A 20,406-nucleotide genomic window follows, 5' to 3' on the forward strand; every position below is an offset into this window, starting at 1 on the left:
TTTCGCTGAACACCTTTGCTCAGCCCGCCTGAACCAACCTGATCTCCCGGTCGCTGGGCACTTTAATTCTCTGTCCCATTCCTACACAGACTTTTCTGTCCTTGGTCTCTTCCATTGTCAGAATGAGGCTACACAAAAATTGGGGGAACAGCATCTCACATTTCGCTTGGGCAGCTTACAGACCAGTTGTATGAATATTGATTTCCCTCACTTCAGGTAGCCCCAGCATTCCCTCTCTCTATCCCTCCCCACCCAAGTCGCACCAGCTTCTCATTTTCACCCTCCAAACAGCTAAGATTGGCCAGTTTCCTTTATCATTGTAACTTTTTTTGCAAATCTTTCATTCATTGTTCTTAATCTCTCCACATCACCGTCTATATCTCTCATTTCCCTTATCCCTAACCAGACTGAAGAAGGGTTTCGACCCGAAACGTCACCCATTCCTTCTCTCCAGAGATGCTGCCTGTCCCGCTGAGTTACTCCAGCATTTTGTGTCTATCAATGGAAGGGAGGTTGGTTTGTGTGATGGCCTGGGCTGCATCCCAAAAAACTAAGAAAGTGGCCATTTTGGAATTGATAATGAACGATACTGCTTTAAAACATAATGAAAAGAAAGTGAATTTGTGCAACAACGGATTATGTCTAATTGTAAATAGAGACTTTGTTTATTCATATAATTAGGATTTGGCAGTTCCTTTGATTCTGGAGACTGGTGGATCAGTGTTATGTATCGCATCAAATCTTTGCAATACATACATGGCTTATGAATTCACGAGGCTCACTGATATCTCTTCCTGCTGTTAATAGCAAGTTTATACTCTGTTTCTACCTAAGGATCCATGACATTAGTGGGCACTTCAACTTCATTATCACAAATTATTTCCTGCAGTTACAGTAGCTGTTATGAATATTGGTAATTTTATAAATTACTAGACGGAGTGCAGACCCGTTGGGTCTGTTCCCCCAATGTGCGGTTATGGGGGGGGAGGCAGCATGCAGTGTCACACACTAACTATCCCCCCTCCCTCCCCGCCCCCCCATAACCACCCTACCTATCTACTACTGACGCATAGCCCCCAACTTGCAGTCACATCTAGAGAGGGGGGGGGGGGGGGGGTTAGAGAGAGTGAGGGCAGAGAGAGAAGGGGCAGAGACAGAGAGATAGACAGAGACACAGAGAGGGGCAAGAGGGATGGGGGGATGGAGAGGAGGAGAAAAGGGAGGGTGGGTGAGGGGGGAAAGGTGAGGGAGAAGGGGAGGAGAGAGAGGGGGTGAGAGTGAGGGGGAGAGAGAGGGGGTGCTGAGAGGGGGGTGAGAGGGGGAGAGGGAGGGGGGAGGGGGAGGGGGAGGAGGGGGGGGGGGTGGAGGGAAGGGGGTAGGGGGGTGTGGAGGGGAGGGGCTTTAGGGGAGGGAGGGATGGGTGGGGGAGGGGATGGAGGGGGGGGGGGAGGGGGGGGGAGGGGAGGAGAGGGGGGGAGAGGAGAGGAGGGGGAGGAGAGAGGGGGAGAGAGAGGGGGGGGGGAGAGAGAGGGGGAGGAGAGAGGGGGGGGAGAGAGGGGGAGGAGAGTGGGGGGGAGAGGAGAGGAGAGGGGGGAGGAGGAGAGGGGAGGAGGGGAGGAGAGAGAGGGTGTGCTGAGAGGGGGGGCGAGGTGAGGGGAGGGCCGTAGGTGGCGGCGTTCTCACGGAAATCGCAGCACAGAAGGCCAATAACGGTCAAGAACAGAGATTTAGTAATATCGATTATTAACTCAACGTCATTATTGATTATTGGCAGTGTTCGATATTCCAAAAACATTTTTAAAGGCTCATAAGGTGGTAGGCTGCTGTGAAATATTATATTGCATGGGATCCAAGGAGAGCTGGCCAACTGGATAGAAAATTGTTTTCATGGAAGGAAGCAGAGGGCGATGGCGGAAGGTTGGTTTTCGGACTTTGGAGGCCTGTGACCAGTGGTGTGTCTGAGGGATTGGATGTGGGTTTTTTCCGATTCCGGTTTCCTCCCACATTCCAAAGAAGTGCGGGTTAGTAGGTTAATTAGCTTCTGTAAATTGTCCCAAGAGTGTAGGATAGAACTAGAGTGTAGGATAGGTCGGGTTAGACTCAGTGGGCAGAAGGGCCTCTTTCCTAGCTGTATCTCTAAACTCAAGTAAAATCAACTACACTTTCTATTCGATTTGATTACATTGGATTGTTTTACAATTAAAAAAAGGGAATTTACTTAAAAGGAATTCAACAATTGGTTAGTATCTATTTGCAGTTCCTTCCTACACAACTTCTGGGTCTTGTGGACAGGTGATATATTTATTCTTTGAAGTTGATTCCAATGCAAGAGATGAGTAAAACAGGACCTGACCCTCTCCCAGCTATTTATTCCATTAAGCAAGGTCAAGATCATGCACAAATGATATCATTCGTCCCATTACTGCTATACCAGATTTTTGAAGAACTGTCCAAATAGCCCCATTTTTTTTGATAGACTTTTTTCAAGTACATATTCTTTCTATTTCTTTCTGGTTGTTTAGTAACATAACAAACAATTCTTTGTGGTGCTACTTGTATGTTAAACTGGGAACATTTTAGATTGCAGTAACAGAATGGTGAACATAATCAGTGGATGACAATAATTGAATTTGTTTCCATTAGCTCCCTGCTATTCCGCCTTCGAATGTCTTACTCAAGTTGTCTGATGTGACTTCACATGGATAGTTTGATTTTCTGAAGATAATTACTTTGGAAACAAACTACAAATCTCCTACGGAATAACCTGCCATTTATTGTTATTCTTCATTCATTTCGAGCCCTCCTTATCATATCTGAAGAAGGGTCTCGACCTGAAACGTCACCCATTCCTTCACTCCAGAGTTGCTGCCAGTCCCGATGAGTTACTCCAGCAATTTGTGTCTATCCTCCATATCGTTTGTTAGGGAAACTAAAGGCAAAAGGACTAATTTAAGATACACAGGACATATTTTTTAAAACTGCAGGCCAAGATTAATTTAATTAAATTTTTTCATGAATTCGTAAGTGCGCAGAAAAACAGGAATGGATGGATTATCATCTTTGGATTTTCAATAAAAGTCAAATAACGATGTGTTGAGGATTCAGGGCAAGCAATAATTTTCTGTTTTGAAGATAACAGATTACAGGGCATAAGAAACACCAAAGCATGTCTGTGAGGCATTTAGACTTGTCAGTGAAAAGGTCTGGAAAGGACCCAATGCAATTTAGTTTAGTTTAGTTTTGTTTACTTTAGAGATATGGTGCGGAAACACGGACTTCGGCCCACCGAGTCCGCACCGACCAGCAATCCCCGCACATTAACACTACCCTACACAAGCTAGGGGCAATTTACATTTATACCAAGTCAATTAGCCTGAAAACTTAGTGGATCTTTGGAGTGTGGGAGGCAACCGGTGATCTCGGAGAAAACCCACGCAGGTCAAGGGGGAACGTACAAACTCCATACAGACAAGCACCCATAGTCAGGATCGAACCCGGGTCTCCGGCACTGTCAGGCAGCAACTCTACCGCTGCGCCACCATGTTCACAGGTGAAGACATTGAGTATGAGGGAAATGATGGAGAATTGAAGTATGCAGCAATTAGTAAGATTTTTAGTGAAGCAAAAGAACAGGGAAAGTCAACGGATAACAAATCGTTCAAAAAATGATTATATGTAGAAACTAAAATATGGCAGAGATTTCGGGGGGGGGGGGGGAGGGGGGGGGGTTAAGAGGGGCCTTTTTGACTGAAACAGGGAAAAATGAAGACATGGGAGTATTTGAAATTGCAAAGCTAAAGCATTGATTAACTGGGTGCAGTTATAGGACTACAAAATGAGGGGCAATAGATCCCTGTGATCTAATCAATATTATGTAGACTGGCCATTAATGTTAGATCTGATCGGACCAAATAAAGCACGTGGGCCAAGTGTAGTTTAGAGATACAGCATGGTGAGAGGCCCTTCGGTCCTCTGAGTCCATACTGACCAGGGATCACCTGTAAACTAGTTACATCCTACACACTAGGGCCAATTTACAGAAGCCATTTATCCTACAAACCTGCACGTCTTTGGAATGTGTGAGGAAACCAGAGCAGCCGGAGAAAACCCACGTGGTCACGGGGAGAATGTCCAAACTCCATACGGACAGCACCCGCGGTCAGGATCGAACCCGGGTCTCTGGCGCTGTAAGGCAGCAACTCCACCGCAGCGCCACTGTGCCGCCTCCTGTTCCCGCCTGCCAGAACTGTTCACTTGCCCAGAAGCGAAGTGGAATCTAAACTGAGCACCCGGTATCTTTTCTCTGCAGCCAATAGTGGGAAAACCCTCTCACCGTTCCCTTGCAACCTCACCTCCAATAACGGAAACTCCCAGCAAGGGTCCTCTTTCCCAGCGACAATGGGATCATCCAATGGGTGCTTCTTCTGATCCATTCTTTACTCAGCCCATATTTTTCTCATTGCTTGCTCATCTCCAGTCACACCCTCCTAAAGAAAACATCTTCCAGTGAGACCCTACAAGCTGCTCACTCAACCTTATTTTCTTGAAACCTGATCACCCAAATTATCTTCCTGTGAGTGCCCCTACCTAGTCAAGATACCTTATACTAACCTCCCTTCTCATGGGCTCTATCCCCCTCTCTTTCATATTGGTGGTAACACCATTCTCCTCAGAAATCCATACTTATTATTTTTGGAAGCGCTGTAGTTTTTCAAATTCCCCAGCATTCGTTGCCTTGTTACTCCAATCTGGTTTCCACCACTCCCACTGCATTGAAAACATGTATTTGCAGCAAAAGTCACCTGCCTAGAAACTGGATCACATCCCTGTGTATCATGTGGCCAATGTGAGTGAAACATAATGAAACATCAAGGATTTACTGTGTCCTCCATGCTTCTCAATTTTCCTTATGAGCCCTCAATGCATTTGACCTCAGTAGGTGGCTTTCCAACCTCGGAATCTCAAGGTCCTCCTTCAATAACCTTGAGGACCAACTCTGGGATTGGGTTTCCTGCACTGATAGAGGTACTAATTTTCAGATGAGACATTACACTAGGTCCCATCAGCTCAATGCAAAGGATTTCAGGCGAGTTATCCCTGGCTTCCTTGCCAAGTGAAAGGCTTGGATAGAGTGGACGTGGAGGATGGTTCCACTAGTGGGAGAGTCTAGGACGAGAGGTCATAGCTTCAGAATGAAAGGACATTCCCTTAGGATGGAGATGGGGAGGAATTTATTTAGTCAGAGGGTGGTATTCGGTGGAATGCATTGCCACAGAAGGGTGGGGAGGCCAAGTCAATGGATATTATTAAGGCGGAGATAGATAGATTTGCGATTAGTACAGATATCATGGGTTATGGGGAGAAGGCAGGGGAGTGGGGTTAGGAGGGAGAGATCAAGAGTCAAGAGTCAATTTAATTGTCATTTGGACCCCTTGAGGTCCAAACGAAATGCCGTTTAGATAGGGCAGCCATGATTGAATGGCGGAGTAGACTTGACGGGCCAAATGACCTAATTCTGCTTCTATCACATGACCTTATGACCAATATTTATCCCACATTAGCCTCAGTTTACAGATACAGGGGAGAAACAGGCCCTTTGGCCCACCGAGTCCGGACCGACCAGCAATCCCTGCACATTATCACTACCCTTCATACATTTGAGTCAACTTTACATTTATACCAAACCAATTAATCTACAAACTTGTAAGTCTTCAGAGTGTGGGAAGAAACGGAGAAAACCCACGCAGGTCATGGGGAGAAGGTACAAAGTCTATTACATTACCTTTTGTGGAAGCTGATTTTCATGCCAACATACTTTCTATTTGTGTACGTTACACTGGTATCTATACACCAAAAGTGTTATTGGCCGTAGGCCATGCTACGAAAATGCGTTTCTGGTGCTAGATAAATGCAAGCATTTCTTGGTTCCTTTAATATTCATGTGATAATTGTGTTTAATTTTGTCCACAAACTCTTGTTCTTCATAAAGGCATCTCCACCTCCTTTTATTCCTTGGGCGGGAGGAGAGCTGGTTTATATCAACCATGGTCCAAAAGATGCAGAGTGTCACCAGAGGCAGGAGACTCAAACTTCTACCTTCCTCTTAGGTTTTTGATTTAATGCAACCATAAGCTGTTGCACAATGAGTGGATGCTTCCAGTCAGTTGTGGGAGGGCATAGTGTAAATTCTCTTCCCCTTCATCCACCCACTCCAACCCCATCTTCTTAGTCTGTGAAAGTTCCAACTAGGCAGTGACTAGATTTCGTTGTCTCTGTATTGTACACTGACAATGACAATAAAATTGAATCTGAATCTGAATCTGAATTCTGATTTGCAAGTTTAAGCCATGCTACACCCTGAACAAATGAAACCACTGCTTGGCCATCTTCGCCCCACTCCCATCAAGCAAAAGGTATAGAAGTGTGAAAACGCACATCTCCAGATTCAGGGACAGTTTCTTCCCAGCTGTTATCAGGCAACTGAATCACCCTACTACAACCAGAGAGCAGTGCTGAATTACATGTCAAGAGTGTTTTATTGTCATATGTGCCAGATAGAACAATGAAATTCTTATTATCTATCTCACTGGTGACTCTCGGACTATCTTGATCAGACTTGTCGGCTCTCCCTTGCACTAAACATTATCCCCATATCATCCCATCATCATGTATCAATACGGTGTAAATAGCTCGATTGTAATTATGTATTGTCTTTCTGCTGACTCGTCACACGCAAAACCTCAGTACACAAGCCAATAAACTAAACTGAACGGATTTCATTTGGCATTAGAGCAGATCTACATCCCTTGGTAATCTTTGTTGACATCACAAGCAGGGCACAACAACAGACTCATAGAATGACAGGTCGTGAATTCTGGGTGGGATATTTTAGCAGGTCAAAGTTCTTTGTTTTTCACGGATGTGCTCTAACCTTAGACTCCCCATTGAGCCTGGCAACATTGCAGCAATTCTCCAGCAGTTATGACTGAGAGTCTGCTCAAACCACCTTAGATCCAGCTCTGGGGCAACATGTCCAATAGTTTCAATGGAGAAGAATGCATCTTGAGCTAATGCCTTAGATTTGTTTTATACTGTTTGAATGTGTTTGGAATATTTGTAATTGCTTTGGCTTTTTTTTTAAAACTTTTAACTAGTTTAAGATGTTTTTAATAGTTTAAATAGTTTCTAACTGTTTTAGTAGTTTTAGATGATTCTGAATATTGCCAGTCGATGGATTGGCTGATGTAATAATCTTTACTTATTCAGCAGACAATACATTTTCTGCTATTGTGCGATTGGGTCTGCACCCCACTACAAGTTTAAATTAGTTTAGAGGCACAGTGCGGAAACAGGCCCTTCGGCCCACCGGGTCCGTGCTGACCAGCTATCCCCGCACACTAACACTATCTTACACACACTAGGGACAATTTACATTTACACCAAACCAATTAACCTACAAAGCTGTAGGTCTTTGAAGTGAGGGAGTAAACCGAAGACGTCGGAGAAAACTCATGCGGTCATGGGGGGGATCTTACAAACTCCGTACAGACAGCATCCATGGTCGGGATCGAACCTGGATCTCTGGCGCTGCATCCGCTATTAAGCAGCAACTCTGCCGCTGCGCCACCGTGCCACCCTATGAGCCTCTATTTATTTTGGTGAAGTCCCTGAGTGATGTGTAAACCTTGTCGCGATGCTTGACACTGACTGCCCCCAACTGCACAGGATTATTCCTCCACAGTCAGGGCAGGGGCCTAACCACACGTATTGGGGCAGAACGGCATGCAATACAATAGGCCATTAGACCTGAATTTTGAAAGGCATTCTCTGTCCACTACTCTTACCGTATTGGCCATCAATATTATTTCCATAACTATGCATCCACTTCATGTTATTAATTCAATCTTGTATCATACTGGCAGGCCAGTTCCGGCTCAGAGCTCAGTGTTAAAATAAATTTCATCCCTCCTTTGCTTCTCTTTGGCATTTGCCTTCAATCTCTGCACTTTAGTGGCTGATTCACTTGCCAGCGGAAAGGGATTCTCCCTGATTAAAATTCTTCTGATGCTTTTTGCATGGACAAGCGGCGTTACAAGCTGCCACAAAACGTGGACACAACGTGCTGGAGTAACTCAGCAAATCAGGCAGCATCTCCGGAGAACATGACAGGCGATGTTTCGGGTCGAGACCCTTCTTCAGACCGATTGTAGGGGTGGGTGGGGGGGGGGGGAGAAGAAGGTAGGAAAAGGGAAAAAGATACAAGACAAAGCGTGGTAGGCTGACGTAGGCAAGGGAGTGTGTTGAAATTCAAGTGGTTGGAACAAAAGGCCAGAGATAAGAACAGTAGGGGTGAGACAGGTTTGAAGAGTTGAGGATTGTGAAGCCAGAAGGGGAAAGTAGCGTGAATCTGAATCAGAATTGTTTTTTATTGACCAAGTATGTACACACACAAGGAATTTGACTTGGTGCTTTGCTCGCTCATGGTAAAAACACAATACACAGCAGACAATTAAAAATAAAACATTATAAATTAAACATGTGAAAATTAAGTACCAGCGTGAAAAGAGATTACAGACGTTTGGCAGTTGGGTAGAGCTACTGCTTGTGGGAAGAAGCTGTTTAAATGTTTGGTGGGGAGATATAGGTGTGAGTATGGGTGGACACAAGAGAGGGATGGAGGGAGGGGGGTTAGAGAGGAGGGGGTAGGGGAGAAAGGGATGGGGTGATTTGGGGAATTCCAAGTTCATACCATTGAGTTGTAAGCTATCCAAGCGGAGACAGGATCTCCCGATTGGTAACTATTATAACTTCCCTTCCCATTCCCACACTGACCTTACTGTCCTGGGCCTCCTCCATTGTCAGAGTGAGCCTACACTGGGGTAACAGCACCTCGTGTTCCACTTGGGTAGCTTACAACCCAATGGTACGAACATTGAATTCTCCAATTTTAGGTAACTTCCAACTAACCCCACACCCTCAAACTCACTATCTCCCCTCCCTTCCCTCCCATGTGCCTCACCTCCTTATTTCTCCATTCCAACCCTCCCCTCTCCCCCTGTTGCCTCCCTCTGGCTTCATATTCCACAACACTTTCCATTTTCCAGCTTTCTTGTCACCCCCCCTACAATCAGTAGACGGGTCTCGACCCAAAACGTCGCCCATCCATGTTCTTCAAGGTTGCCATCTGACCTGCTGAGTTACTCCAGCACTTTGTGTCCTTTTGTGTATCAGCCAGCATCTGCAGTTCTTTGTTTCTGTACCAGGAGCTTGCATGTGTTAATGAGGAAACCAAACAGTTACACCACCAAACAATCTGGTCATCATTAATGAGGTTATAAGACAATTTTAAATCTCTCACTTATCTGGGAAATGTCACAAATCATGCCTTTTATTTAATTAAAAGCAGGTGGATGAAGCTGTCAGCCACTATAGTTTTTTTTTAAATTGAGAGTTAAAAATCTACCTGTTATACAGCTAGCTTCCGTGCACAGACATCCATTGAGAGCCATCTTGTAACTTAAGTGTCAAGGCAGAGTTTCTCGGGACAGGCAGTGTCTCTGGAGCGAAGGAATGGGTGACGTTTCGGGTCGAGACCCTTCTTCAGACTGACGTCAGGGGAGAGGGAGATACAGAGATAATGAAGTGTATGGATAAAGAAGTGTAAGGTGTGAAAACAGGACAAAGGGAATGGAGATCAAGTAAAACGCAGAATAGATCATTGTTAGCCGGGAGAAGGTAACAACAATGCAAACAGAGATAAAATGTAGTTGGAGACAGTAGGACTGGTTGGAGAACTGGGAAGGGGGAGGGATGGAGAGGGAAGGAAAGCAAGGGTTACGGAGAAGTCAATGTTCAGACCATGTTCATACAATGATCTAAGAATGTGAAATGGCTAAACTATTGTCTTTGCCCCAAATGCCAACTCTCCACATTTTGTGTAGCAATAAGCAATTCTGCTGTGCTGGTGAAACTCTACTTAATTTGCTGCCGACCATCACCAACCAACCACCCTAATGAAAGCGTTAGGAAAATAATAGACCACTATTACCTGCTCACTCTCCATGTTAAAAACGGAGGGAAAAAAAATCACTGTTCGGAATGGTGTTTGGTGAAAAAATAAAATAAAATCTGCACGGAAATGAGTCTTTCAGCTCCCTGTTGAAATTATCCACGATCCACCCGGAGGTATCACCTCTAGCCTTGAATCAGGCCTGGGACCCGTCCTCTTCCTATTCCTCCCCGCAGCTAATTTAGAGCAGGAATCGGTACGCAGCCCCAGTACCACAACATCTTAAAACATGAAACATCTGATTGTACAATTCACCCAGCTTTTCAAAGTCACTAAATTCATTATGGGATAGTTTAACTTTGTTAAAGGCTACATTCCTAGTCTGTTGTTCTATATTATGGGAGTAGAAATCACATCACATTAGGGTATTGATTTAGTACCTTTCAAGTTATTTAGTACAGGAATAGGTTTTTAACAAGTGGAAGCGCAGTATTCTGCTAATGTCAGCCAGAGGCTGAATATCAGGAAGAGTTAAGGGCGTGTCCCACTTTCACGACCTAATTCACGACCTCTGTCGAGTTCGCCCTTGACATACTCGCAGCATGGTCGTCACAAGGTCATAGGTAGGTCATAGCAGGCCGTGATGCTAGTCATAGAAACATAGAAACATAGAAAATAGGTGCAGGAGTAGGCCATTCGGCCCTTCGAGCCTGCACCGCCATTCAATATGATCATGGCTAATCATCCAACTCAGTATCCTGTACCTGCCTTCTCTCCATACCCCCTGATCCCTTTAGCCACAAGGACCACATCTAACCCCCTCTTAAATATAGTCAATTAGCTGGCCTCAACTACCTTCTGCGGGAGAGAATTCCAGAGATTCACCACTCTCTGTGTGAAAAATGTTTTCCTCATCTCGGTCCTAAAAGATTTCCCCCTTATCCTCAAACTGTGACCCCGTAGGTACTCGTGGCATCAAGTAGGTCGGGGCGTTTTTTCTAGCCTGATGAAAAATGTCCACGAGTAAAAAAGGTTGTGAATTAGGTCGTGGAAGTGGGACAGGCCCTTTAGGTTCCACTGACCAAAGGAAAGTGGGTATTTTGTTGCTATGTGGAATTCTGTTTATGCTGTGAAATTTACAGGGATGACACAATTGTTCCGTTTGAGAGCTGATGATTTATTGCTCCTGCAACTTTGGAACACAAGTTCAATCCTGACCCGCAGTTTGAAGTTTGCATGTTCTCTTTGTGGATGTCGCCCAAGTCATTTCCCACATCTCATAGATGGGCTGTGTAGGAAGGAACTGCAGACGCTGGTTTAAACTGAAGACAGAACCAAAATGCTGTAGTAACTCAGCGGGACTGGCAGCATCTCTGGAGAGAAGGAATGGGTGACGTTTTGGTTCAAGACCCTTCTCAGGGTACAGAGGTGGGGATAAAGGAGGAGAAGGTGTTGTTTTAAGATAACGTTACTGATGGTTCCTTCTGTGAGGCTATGTAGGTGCAGCAGAGAAATAATAAAGGAATGATCATCTTGTTGGAAGTGTACTACAGGCCTCCAAATAGTCAGGGGGAATTAAAAGAGCAAATATATTTCAGGAGATTGCAGGCAGCTGTAAGATTAATAACATTGTCATAGTAAGGGATTTTAACTTTCCCAACATACACTGGGACCGTCATAGTGTCAAGGGCTTAGATAGCGTGGGATTTGTAAAATGTTTACAGGACATTTCCCACAGGCACAGGAAAGGTTGTGGCTGTGTACACTATCAACCATATCATAATTTTATATCATTTAAAAATATATTTGGACAGGTACATGGATAGGAAGGGTTAGATGAATATGGGCAGGTAGGCCAAGTGTAGATGGGGCACCTTGGTTGACATGGACAAGTTGGATCAAAGGGCCTGTTTCTGGGCTGTATGACTCTAAGTAGCAGAGGGGGGCATGCACTTAAGAGGGACCAGAAGTGGCTACAGAGTGAGATGCATTTGATGGGGTTGACACTCCATAGTAAGTAGGAGTAGTTGGATAATTGATTACAGTTGACATAGAGAATACATTAAAGGATTAAATCGGGGGTTTGGGTATCATTACTAAATTTTAAGTTAGGGGGAACATAATGTGTCTCACAAGAATGAAACACGTCAGAAAACGACAAAGAAAGAGGGGGAGAAGGTATAAAGTAGTGAAGACTGAATGGTTTGAGAGATTAAAACAATTGCTCGCAGCGTAGAGACAGTACTTCTATTTCACTGCAATCTTTTTCAAACCTATTTGTTAACTTTTTTCTATTTTTGTAATTCAAGAATGTGTAAATGAGTATTCTGTCCTGTTCATGTGCAGTAGGTCAAACATTGGTTCAAAATAGCCTAATCATCACTATTCAATGGATGGGTCCAAATTCAACTTTGTATTCATTCAGATCTCATCAAAACAATTCAATCGCAGTCTGCTAATTATGAACAAATACATGTATGTAACTAAACAATTTCACCAAAAACTGAAAATCTTAAATCATTCAGGAAGTTGGAAAGGGTACAGAGAAGATCTACGAGGATGTTGCCAGGACTCGAGGGTCTGAGCGATAGGGAGAGGTTGAGTAGGCTGGGACTCTATTCCTTAGAGAGCAGGAGGATGAGGGGGTAAATCTTATAGGGTGTATAAAATCATGGGAGGAATAGGTTGGGTAGATGCACAGAGTCTCTTGCCCAGAATAATGAATCGAGGACCAGAGGACATAGATTTAAGATGAAGGGGAAAAGATTTAATAGGAATCTAAGGGGTAACTTTTTCCACACAAAGGGTGGTGGGAGTATGGAATAAGCTGCCAGAGGAGGTAGTTGAGGCTGGGACTATCCCAACATTTAAGAAACAATTCGACAGTTTCAAGGACAGGACAAGTTTGGAGGGATTTGAACCAAATGTTATACAATGATACAATTTATTTGTTGTCATTTGAACCTCATTGATGTTCAAAAAAAATTTGGTTTCTGCAGTCACACACACAAGAAAGAGTGAGACTAGTGTAGGATGGGCAGGTGAGACTAGTGTAGCTGGGACATGTCGGCCGGTGTGCGAAAGTTCGGCTGAAGGGTCTGTTTTCACGCTTTATTACTCTAAGATAGATTTAGTGGTTTTGAATTCACCCAATACTCCAAAGAACTTTTGTCATACAAACAATTCTTTACTCCAAATTGTTGTGGAAAACATTCTCCGTTTTGATACAGACATTGAACGTGGCTTTGAGATGGGAGTGTAATTGTAAACAATTATATTTATTTATTGCGTGCTTCTCTTTTGGTCATGGAAAGGTTTGCCCAAAGGAAGGTTTATTTTCCCCATCACCTCCCATACATTTTTCACTGTTTTGTGTTTCAAAATATGCTTCTCAGGAGGTAGACAAAAGCGCTGGAGAAACTCAGTGGGTGCCGCAGCATCTCTAGAGCGAAGGGAATAGGCAACGTTTCGGGCTGAAACCCTTCTTCAGACTGATGTAGTGTGTGGGGGAGGGGAGAGAAGAAAGGAGAAAGGAAGAGGAGGAGCCCGAGGCCTGAGGGAGAGCTGAGGAGGGGAGGAGACAGCAAGGGCTACCGGAAATTGGAGAAGTCAATGTTTATGCCGCTAGGGTGCAAACTGCCCAAGCGGAATAAACAGGAGTATGAGTTTTCAGTGCTGTCTTTGATCAGTGCAAAGTAATTATGTAGAAGACAGAAAACAAAAAGAAAAGGAATAGGTGATGCTTTGGATGTGAGACCCTTCTTCAGATTAAGAGTCAGGGGATAGGGAAACGATAGATATAGATGGTGAGATGGAGGGACATAGAACAAATGAATTAAAGATATGCAAAAAAATGTAACGATGATAAAGGAAACAGGCCATTGTTAGCTGTGTGTTAGATGAGAACAAGTGTAGGCAATGAGACTCAACAAGACGACTCTGAAGCTGGTACAACAACTTTGGTGGTGGTGGGGGGGGGGGGGGGGGGGAGGGGGGGGATGCAAGGGTTACATGAAGTTACAGAAATCAAGATTCATACCACTGGGTTGTAAGCTGCCCAAGCAAAATATGAGGTGCTGTTCCTCCAATTTGCATTTGGCCTCACTCTGACAATGGAGGAGGCCTAGGACAGAAAGGTCAGTGTGGGAATGGGAAGGGGATTTAAAGTGTATGGGAACCGGGAGATCAGGTAGGCCCAGGTGGGCTGAGCAAAGGTGTTCAGCGAAACAATCGCCCAACCTACGTTTGGTCTCACCGATGTATAAGAGTAATAAGGTGTATAAGGTAATTGTGCAGTTGAATTCCCATTGAAAGTTGAAAATGGTCGGCTGGTACTCCTGTGTGATTACCAGGCCATCATTTGGGATAAATTCTTGAAACAAGAATGGGCTAAACATGAGATTTAATGTCTGTGAAATTTATAGATATTTATCCGTTTCAACAACTGTAAACTGTTTCGTTATTTGAAGCAACAATTATTTGGCGTCCTAGAATTTATTTTCCTGCTGGGTTGAACTTCAGTTACAGGTATTGGACAAATTTGCTCTTCATTCCTTTAATATAATTTCCAGGCTAGTATTAAGTCAGAGGTTCCTTTAAAACAAATCGATTAATGTCACTGCATAAATAAGAGGTATGAGCCATTCATGTGTTTACATATAATCATTTTTTTCTGGTGAGATGGGTTTCAAGATACTGTTCAACACAAATGTAATTAATAATTTTAGAAGGTATTATTTTATTTAATCTTGGAATATAGTTGTAAGCAGCAAATAAGGTATTTAACATAGAAATCTAGAACATAGAAAATAGGTGAGATTTTCATTAGGCGAGAAATAGTATTGGGTAGGCTAATGGGACTGAAGGATGATAAATCTCCTGGACCTGATGGTCTGCATCCCAGGAAATAGTGGACGAATTGGTGTCATTTTCCAATGTTGTATAGATTCAGTGTTTAAGAAGGAACTGCAGATGCTGGAGAATCGAAGGTACACAAAAAAGCTGGAGAAACTCAGCGGGTGCAGCAGGATCTATGGAGCGAAGGAAATCGGCAACGTTTCTGGAGTTTCTCCAGCTTTTTTGTGTACCTTCTATAGATTCAGGATCAGTTCCTGTGGATTGGAGGATAGCTAATGTTATCCCACTTTTCAAGAAAGGAGCGAGAGAGAAACCGGGGAATTACAGACCAGCTAGCCTCACTTCGGTGGTGGGAAAGATGCTGGAGTCAATTAATACAGAGGTAATAATGGGGCATTTGGATAGCAGTAAAAGGATTAGTCCAAGTCAACATGGATTTATGAAAGGGTTGACTAATCTTCTTAAATTTTTTGAGGATGTGACAAGTAAAATGGATGATGGGGTGCTAGTAGATGTAGTGTATCTAGACTATGCCCAGATTATGCCCAGAAATTCCTGCCATTACTGTTCCACCGTCATTCCTGCTAGGATCCCTTTCCAGTCTACTTTGGCCAGCTCCCCTCTCATGCCTTCATAGTCCCCTTTGTCTGATTTAATGTTCTCCTTCTCAAATTGCAGATTAAAACTAATCATATTATGATCACTACCTCCAAGCAGTTCCTTTACCTCGAGTTCTCTTATCATATCTGGTTCATTGGACAACACTATTTGATGGTCATTCCATTGCTCTTGGTTAGTGATGAGAATTCTTCTTGTGCCAGTGCAATGTACAGAAGCCTAGTAGCTATAATTTGGAAACAACATCTTCTTCTTCCAAAATCCAATTAATGTAGGGCTTCCTAATATGTTACCATGGGAATCCCTCGGTCTGTTATTTTAACGGAGGTGTTAATCTATTGAAAATAAATTGCTGAACATCTTCATTGAAATATGGGAGAAAGGAAATTAATTAGCGAAATGGTGCTGACAGGTTGATTCATTAATCTTCAAAGAGCATGATTTCAAAGACATTCAGGAATGTCTGCCCCTTACAAAAAGATCCTGAAATGTTATAATGAAATAGGTGCATAACAACATTTCTTTAATCAACCATGAAAACTTGGATGTGAGTGAGCAACGCATGATTTTACTTAATAACTAAATCTGCACCAGTTTTACTCCAAATTTGCAAACTCCTCCAATACTAATTCTGCCCTTTAACACCAGATTGGGTGTTTCCTATAAATAGATGCAATTGAAGAAGAGGGGTGGGGCCCACTCCATATTTCTGGTGCTGTATATTCATAGACAATAGACAATAGGTGCAGGAATAGGCCATTCGGCCCTTTGAGCCAGCACCGCTATTCAATGTGATCATGGCTGATCATCCCCAATCACTACCCCGTTCCTGCCTTCTCCCCATATCTCCTGACTCCGCTATCTTTAAGAGCCCTATCTTGCTCTCTCTTGAAAGTATCCAGAGAACCTGCCTCCACCGCCCTCTGAGGCAGAGAATTCCACAGACTCACAACTCTCTGTGAGAAAAAGTGTTTCCTCGTCTCCATTCTAAATGGCTTACCCCTTATTCTTAAACTGTGGCCCCTGGTTCTGGACTTCCCCAACATTGGGAACATGTTTCCTGCCTCTAGCGTGTCCAAACCCTTAACAATATTATATGTTTCAATAAGATATCCTCTCATCCTTCTAAACTCCAGCGTGTACAAGCCCAGCCGCTCCATTCTCTCAGCATATGACAGTCCCGCCATCCCGGGAATTAATCTTGTGAACCTACTCCGCACTCCCTGCACGCCTGAAGTGATTTTAAAAAAATCTCTCCTCTGTGAGAGATACACTGTGTCACCAGATCGGAATGAGTAACTCAATTAAAAATAAAACATTAGTTTTTAATATTACTGCATCTATTGTACATAAAGTACGGTTTAATGGCTGCATACTTGAATTTTTATTCGTTAAGGGGGATTTTAAAAAGGAAGATTCAACAAGTTCTGGATTTTCCCTTGGGCTCCTAGCGCTAATGCTGATTGTTGCCACTTCACACGAGTCTTTCTACATTTTGTAAGCCACCTAGTGAGTTTTGGCAATGTGACTTTCTGGTTAAGTTTCAGGACTTTTCTTGCAGAAGTATGGAAAAGTCTGTGGGCAGATCATGCAGGCCAAGTGTTTGCCGACTGCGTGATTCAGAAACTAGGGCACTGCTCTTGATTCTGGAGCAGCCTGGAGTAAGATGGCTTGCTACTGAGCACTTGTTAATCAAAGCTCTGGTGGTAAGCTGACAAACTAAGCGATTCATTACAAGATGGCCTCAGGTTCAGTCCCACTCACCATCGTTGTTTCTGCTATTGAACCAAAGCTGTTGATAAATATGTTGCATGTAACATTAACAGGAGGACCTGCAATTTGAATGGTAAAACAAAAGAAAGAAAATTGACAAGCTGCTACCGGACAAGACATCAAGTTATTTGACAGTGGTCATCAGCACTTACCATTGTAGTTTCCGTGACAGAGCCAAAACTGTTGATAAAAATATTGCATGTAACGTTTACTGGAGGACCTGTGAAATGCAAGGACAATGTTGCAATACAAGTTGTAGCAGCGAAAGTACATGGGCAATGCCATGATGCAATATTTTCGATCAGTGATGAAACAAAATCAGACATTCCGTAACCCTGTAGGATAGAAATTTGTCTCGGGCACTTGTGAAGAAGGAATGGCATTGAAAAGGTTTTATTGACTTTGAGGGAACTGAACAAAGTATGAGTGGGAGTCCCACCCGACTGCCGGGGAGAATGGGTGAGGGGGAGGTAATAACACTTGAGTTAAATGCATCACCACTCGTTCATCACTATCTCCAGAGACAAATGACCAACCCTGAACCTGCTGCATCTTTTTCTTACTTCACTCCACATTGCTTCATAAGGCACACTTGTTTTTTTGTTGTTGTTTTTTCTTCACTCCCACTTCACCACTCTTCAATTTTCTCCCCGTTCATTCTTGAAACACAGTTTAGTTTAGAGACACAGTGCGGAGACAAGGCCCTTCAGCCCGCCGAGTCCGCGCCGACACATTAATCCTATCCTACATGCACTGGGGACAATTTGCACTTACAACAAGCCAATCAACCTACATACCTGTACGTCTTTGGAGCGTGGCAGGAAACCGAAGATCTCGGAGAAAATCCCACAGCACCCTCAGTCAGGATCGCACCCGGGTCTCCGCTGTTGCAAGTGCTGTAAGGCAGCAACTCTACCACTGCGCCACCGTGCCGCCCTGTTCCATGGTATTGGCCACAATCTATCACATCTGTGTGAGGTGAGGCCTCAAATGGGAAAGGAGTGTTGCCACACTGCTGTGGCCACTTATACTCTCCACTCAATGTGGTTAGTGAGATTACTCATTTTATTGACTTTGATTCAGCAATTGGGAGTGGAAGCACAGTGAACAGTGATTCTCGGCTCAAAATATATTGGAATATCCCCATTCCCGTGGCCAGTTCGGTGGAGATGGGAGAAGATTGTTGAAGGGAGAAGCAATTCGGAACAAATTAGTGACTAAACTCGAGGCATTCAGGCCTGTGCGATGCAGCTTTAAACAAGCAATTGGCTCATCAAGGGAAGCTCCCTCCTCTTGCTGTGTGTTTTAAACAATTTGTACTCTTCATGACATCATCAATGCAATTACTCAGTCTAAAGATCCAAATTGAATTAATACAATGTTCAAACCAGGCAGAACACCAAGCAAAGCCAGCAGAATGTGAAGACAAAGTAAGGCAAGATGGAACAAATACTTCATAAGATCGCCATAGCCTCCAGCAAGCCATGTTTGAAAAATGGGGCACAGAACTAATGAATGCAATTCTATGTCTCCTATTCCAGAGCAGCAACTGTTCTGTTTTAACTGAAGTATCGGTATCAGCAATGCATCAGTCTCATACTTCAGTAGCATTCATCAGGTAGCCTTTTATTAACATACACTTGGCACATTACTGGTGAGATAATTAGCCGATAAAACATGCACAAGCCTCTTACATTTTAACAATATTATCTCTGCACTCCCAATTATGTGTGCAAGTGCATTCAAATGTTCAAACAGTAGCATTGCAAATAATACTTTACTCCAAATCGTCTATGGATGGTGTGAACAGCACAAAACCCAGATCCAGCTTTCAGAATTAACAATTCTGAGCAATACATTTTGCAGGCTCCCCAAACCTCATTCATTACATACCACATGGTCACCTGTACAATGGCTTGCATCTGTCAACTACTGTATGCTTATCAGAGTGGGCATCCTGCTCATAAAGAAATGCTTCATGATATTCTTCTCCCTTTGAACCAACTAGACTCACTCGAGGGGGACCAAGGTTACGGGCAAAGTGTCTTTATTTAATATTTGAATGGTGTAAGCAATCTATTGTGAATATAAAAATGGAAAATGTTTGGAAATACTAAGCAGGGCCCTGCGGACAGAGAAAAAGAGTTCAACATTTCAAATCAATGAAAAGTTAGTGAAACATTAATTCTCTCACTACATATTCTGCCTGACCTGCTGAATCGTTCCAGCTTTTGCTAGTTTAGAATCACAGTACAGAAACAAACCCTTGACCCACTGCTTTTCAGCTACTCATTTACACTAACCCTTCATTAATCCAATTTGAAAAGATTTCTCCCCCATTTTATTGTCAACTCTTCCCAGTACTCACCTTTACATTGGGTGTAATCTACTGAGGTCAATGAAGCCAGCTACCTGCATGCGTTTGGGATGTGGGGAAAATCTGCAGCATCCAGAGGAAACCTGGATAACAGGAGGAATGTACACCTCCACACTGATGGAACCTGAATCTGAGTCTCTGGGGCTGTGAGGCTTTGGCTGCACCACCGTGCCACACTTATTTCAAATTTCCAGCTTCTGCAATACCTTAAATCAAAATTGTGCACATAACCTGACCAAGATACAAATGTTCCAATCATGAATATCCCAAAAGTGAACAGGATCATAAAATAGCTGCTGCAGGGATGATGACCCTTTAAATCTATACTACAGTTCCATGTTAGAGCAATCCATCTCCTTCCCAGTCCTCTACCCTCTCATAGAGTCATAGTCATACAGCTTTGAAACATGAAGCAGTCCCTTCAGCCCAACATGCACACACTAGCCAACATGTCCCAGCTACACTAGTCCCACTTGTCCACGTTTGACCCATATCCCTCTAAACATGTCCTATCCATGCACCTATCTAACTGTCTCTTAAACGTTGCGATAGTCCCTGCCTCAACTACCTACTCTGGCAGTTCGCTCCATACACCCACCACCCTTGGTGTGAAAAAGCTGCCTCTCAGATTCCTATTAAATATTTTCCCCTCCACCTTAAACCTATGTCCTCTGGTCCTTGATTCACCTACTCTGAGCAAGATACTCTGTGCATCTACCCAATCTCTCATGATTTTATACACTGAAAATAATACAGGAAAGATTTGCAAGGA

General features: G+C 43.6%; 1 protein-coding gene across 4 annotated transcripts in view; it reads right to left on the reverse strand.

Annotated features, from left to right (window-relative positions):
• The window catches only part of glra2 (glycine receptor, alpha 2), a 219,206-nt gene that overhangs the window by 119,006 nt on the left and 79,794 nt on the right, over positions 1–20,406 (reverse strand). For 2 of the 4 annotated variants that reach the window (XM_055644383.1, XM_055644381.1), the window contains exons 2-3: positions 17,410–17,477; positions 17,249–17,316 (exon numbers count right to left, since the gene is read on the reverse strand). In XM_055644383.1, coding sequence (XP_055500358.1) covers positions 17,249–17,316; positions 17,410–17,458 — 117 coding nt within the window. In that variant the 5' untranslated portion in view covers positions 17,459–17,477. The remainder of the gene's footprint in view (positions 1–17,248; positions 17,317–17,409; positions 17,478–20,406) is intronic. The other 2 variants (XM_055644380.1, XM_055644379.1) reach the window with 2 other exon arrangements.

Source organism: Leucoraja erinacea, chromosome 13 (genome assembly GCF_028641065.1).
Source record: "Leucoraja erinacea ecotype New England chromosome 13, Leri_hhj_1, whole genome shotgun sequence".
In the NCBI taxonomy this organism is placed as follows: domain Eukaryota; kingdom Metazoa; phylum Chordata; class Chondrichthyes; order Rajiformes; family Rajidae; genus Leucoraja; species Leucoraja erinaceus.